We start from the raw sequence: 4,498 nt of genomic DNA, 5'->3' as shown, positions 1-4,498 counted from the left end.
ACACTGGCCTCTCCTGGCACGTGACGCGAGACAGGCCGCGCTGGGGCGGGATCAGGTCGCTCCTCCCCTCCCTCCGGAAGCGTAACACAGAACGCGCCTGCGCAATGGGGCCCGGGTCCGCTTCTTCCCAGTCAGGACGTTATCGTGCTTTTTGTTTCGCAACAGGAGGCTTGGGATAGGGGGCTTTTTCGCCTTTATTTCCCAGCCTAGCTTCTCCGCCTATGGACCCCAGAAGATACTGCTGATAGTACGGAACTATACAGTCATTGTCTCAGCTCTAGGATGTACGTTCCGTCACCAGAAGCTCTTCTGAGGGACCGAGGTAACCGCGCCCCGCGGGCAGAGAATTGCGCGTGCGTACGAGGGGAGGGCGCGCCAGACGAGATCCCTCCTGCGCATGTGTGACGAGAAGGGTTTCCCTGGCGGTGAAGGGAAACCTGGCTTCCTGTCCGGGAGGTGTCTCGTTGGTCTCCTGTCCGTTTGCGCCCAAGTGGGCTGTCAGGATTGGCATTTCTCACCAGTCCCTCAGAGACTCTTTGCGCTAACCCCACGGATGCACAGGGAGGCTTTGGACAAGTTACTTCCCCAGCCTGGGTTGAGGTGCTTAGACTCATCGATTTCTTCCCCCCCCCCCCCCCCAGTACTTGCAGTATGAGAAGAGACTGGTCGATTTCTAAGATCTTTTCTGTTTCTAACACTAGATCAGTAAAACTTACCGGCAGTGTTCCAGATATTTCCATTTTGGTCATTATTATGATGTAATGAAATCTTTCCCAGCAAGCTGTTTTTCCTCCTCAGAGGTAAGAGATGGTACTGAGGGGAAAAATGCATTTCCGAAATTCTCTTCTTCTACAGCAAAATTGCAAATAAGAAGAATAAAGACTAAGGAATTGCTTTTCTGCAGAATTCTTTTCTGCAATCCCAAAGTGTCAGCTGTCCACTTGCAACCTTTGATTAGCATTTCTCATCCGGCCCGGGCCTTTTCTGTCTGTAGAATATGCCCTTCTATCAGATTTTGACTTTTTCATTTCCTTTCTCCATAGTTTTCTTCTGTATCCTCAGCTTTCCTGGTTCTGATATAGTCATAGCCAGACATCTAAAAATTTCTGCTCGTTACAATCAATGGTATTGGCATTATGCTTAATCTTCAGGTCTGACAACAGGGTTACTTATGAAAGTGTTCTTCTCTTTAAGGCAATTAAAAAACAGTGGAATGGAAAGAAAGTGTTGTAGTCGTCCTATGTTATGCTCCTTGTCAACAATGTACACATTCCTGCTAGGTGCCATATTCATTGCTTTAAGCTCAAGTCGCATCTTACTGGTAAAATACTCTGCCAATGAAGGTAAGTTAAGACTTGGAGTGTGTCTGGAGTACTTCCATCTAATCCCACATTATCTCTCTCATCTTTGGTTTCTTGGTATATAAAAGGGGGCAATAATACCTCATCAAGTACTTTGCTTCATGTGAATGATAAGGCATGTTTAAATTTGATTCTTTAACATTTTGTTCCTCAAAAAGAAAAATTTTTGATGCTGGATGAAATTTGGGTCAGTCAAGTACTGGATCAAAACCCTATGGGGCAGAACAACAGATCATAACATCTAACTAGTGCTTCAATCAACAGGTGTTTCTCAGCCTATGGCAAAATGTATAATTGCCGTTTATTTTGAAATAGGAGGATATGTTTGTTTGGTCACTTGGCATTTGTGAGGTGCTATTGTAATTATTGTATCAGTGGTACACTATCAACATTATTATATTCAATGATATTGTATCAACAGTATAGATTGTAAGCTTTGGTAAGTATGTATTCAAGAAATCTATTTTTGTAATGTAAGGATTTGAGCAAACACTAATTCCCTAAAACTTTACTATTTCTCACTAGTTATTGAGGATACATAAAATCATGACCTTTAGTTGTCTTCTTGGGGAGTCATATGTGTACATAAATCTCTACTTCTGTTAACATTTATCTGCCAGGTACTAGGCTAAGTATTAGAAGCATGGCTCAAAGTACATGAAAAATACTTTGCCCCTCAAGAACTCACAGTTTAATAAAGAGAAATACACATGTAAACATATCATGAAAATACGTTATAATAAATACAGTAATAGAAATATGCCAAAGATGCAGAGATAGTCTAGAGAAGAAAGTGATATGTTCTGTCTGGGATAGGATGATGTGAAACTCAAATAGATCAGGGAACTGTTACCTGATTCGGTTACAGTTGATCTACAAGAAGACAAGGTAGGCAAGGGTATTCAAAACAGGAGCAATAGCCTGTAAAAGGAATAGAGACACACAAAAAAAGAATGCGAGAACATGTAATTCAGAATTACTGAACAAAAAGTTTAAGAATTTGGAGGAGGGGAGAGTGCTTGGCTGGAGAGGGCAGTTAGAGTCAGGTTATTAAGGATTGCATATGCCATGTTAAGGAACTGGGGACCTTATTCTATAGGCCCTAGATTCTAGGGGATAAGGAATACTTGAAGGATTATGAACAAGAAGGTGAAATGAGAGATTATCACAGTAGCTGGATAGTAGAACAAACAGCAAGAACCAGGATAGCCAGTTAAGAGGTTATTACAAATTCAAGCCACACATGATGAAGAATAATGTAGGATTTTTGAAGTAGGAATAGAGAGGATAGATTCAGGAAATACTTAGAACATAGTAAAGACAGGATTTGAGTTAGTTGACATAGTTCATGCCTGTAATCCCACCAACTCAGGAGGCTGAGGTGGGAGGATCACTTGAGGCCAAGAGTTCCTGACCAGCTGGGCAACATAGCAGGTGACCCTGTTTCTAAAAAAAATAATAAGAAAAATTAGCCAGGCCTGCTGGCACACGCCTGTAGTCCAGCTACCCGGGAGACTGAGACAGGAGGATCGCTTGAGCCTAAGAGGTTGAGGTTGCAATGAGCTATGATCATGCCAGTGCACTCCAGCCTGGGCAACAGATCAGGGTCTCATCTCTAAAAAGGAAAAAAAAGAAAAGACAGAATTTGGAAAATATATTTAATGTGAGGATGAAAGGAAGTAATACATTGAATAACTCAAAGGTTTCTGGTTTGAGTGCTGAGTGGATTGTTGGCATTCTTAGCTGAGATGGTGAGTATCAGGAGGAAGAGTAGGTTGGGAAGAGTTCAGAGAGATTATAGTTTTAACTGTGTACTTTCCATGAGGCCAGAAGCTATGTCCTCACTACCATTTCCTGCAGTATCTGGCACATCATTCATGTGAAGGAAATGACAATTAAATGAATAAATAGGAGCTAGTTATTCATATGGATATGTTTAATGGACAGTAAGTTAAAATGTTCCAGCATATAGATTTGGGGACATTAATGTTAAATTGATATTTAGGAACAGAAGCCTCATGCATAATGAGAGAATAAGAGCCAGGGCCAAAATCTGAGGAATGCCAACATTTAAATGGCATGTCCACACTCAGAAAAACATTAAAAAGAAACCGTTAGAGAGATGAGAGAACTAAATGCACATGACTCCTAGAAAGAAAGGAAACAGTTTGAAGACTGAGAGAGAATTGCAACATCATGATAAAGATTAAAACATGCTCTTTGGAATTAGCAATTAGAAGATGTTTGGTAATGTCAGAGAGAAGGTAGTTTCAGAAACCAGATTATTTAGGGATAAGACCTGAATGCAAAGTGAGTAAAGTGGAGATAATGAATGTTGATACTGTTTTAGGGAGAGAAAGAGACGGTATGGTAGCTAGAGGGAGTAGTATCTTACATTTTGTTTTTTGGATGGGAGAGTTTTGAGTGTGTTTGTATGCCAAGGACAAGAAGCCAGTAAGTGGAAAGGAAGACAAAGGAGATATACTGAAGCCAAAGGAAATACTTATTGGAGCTGAGTCCCTGAGGAGGAAGGAAGGTTTTAAAGGGGAGAGTGGGTAAATATTAGGGCCATAGCTGCTTCCTCTGGGACTGAATGGAAACCAGTGAAGATGGATGCAGTGTCGATAAGGTATGTGAGTGTGGGCAGGAGAGGAGTGGAGGGAGGTCACACAGCATGCATTCACACGGTTTGGGATCCACCATGAGAGGAGTATGAGAAAGAACCAATGAAAAACAAGAACAAACTAAAGAACAGTGACAAGGGTATGAAAGTTGTAATCTGAAGCCCCTCATTCTTCTGTGCACATGTTGGCTCAGGTGTGTATCATGATAGAGATCATGAGAAGTATCATTGGAGGATAACAGTGTGATTTAAGTCTAGCTTGGAGCTCAGGAAAGGGAGGAGATGTTTTAACAAGGCTTTAAATAATGGAAAGGTAAACAGGCAAATATTTAAATTCAGGTGAACATTTACTGAGTGCCAACTAAGTGCCAGGTGTATGAAGGTGACTAACATGGTTCCTTTCTCATACGGAGCTTATATTCTAAGGATAAGACATACACATAAAAAATAATTATAATACAGTGTGACAACTGTTGCTATAGAAGTTTGTAAGGTAGTGCTACAGGAACAGAGA

At 41.2% G+C, this 4,498-nt stretch overlaps 1 protein-coding gene across 7 annotated transcripts in view; it reads left to right on the top strand.

Annotated features, from left to right (window-relative positions):
* The first annotated feature begins 95 nt into the window (after nt 1–95).
* SLC35A5 (solute carrier family 35 member A5) overlaps nt 96–4,498 on the top strand; it is a 39,315-nt gene continuing 34,912 nt past the window's right edge. For 6 of the 7 annotated variants that reach the window (XM_045540299.1, XM_045540295.1, XM_045540297.1 and 3 more), the window contains exons 1-2: nt 96–322; nt 1,195–1,343. In XM_045540299.1, coding sequence (XP_045396255.1) covers nt 1,214–1,343 — 130 coding nt within the window. In that variant the 5' untranslated portion in view covers nt 96–322; nt 1,195–1,213. The remainder of the gene's footprint in view (nt 323–1,194; nt 1,344–4,498) is intronic. The other variant, XM_045540302.1, reaches the window with a different exon arrangement.

The sequence above is a fragment of the Lemur catta genome, chromosome 1 (assembly GCF_020740605.2).
Source record: "Lemur catta isolate mLemCat1 chromosome 1, mLemCat1.pri, whole genome shotgun sequence".
NCBI lineage: Eukaryota > Metazoa > Chordata > Mammalia > Primates > Lemuridae > Lemur > Lemur catta.
The sequence above is the reverse complement of the archived record's forward strand: the minus strand, read 5'-3'. Positions and strand labels throughout refer to the sequence as shown.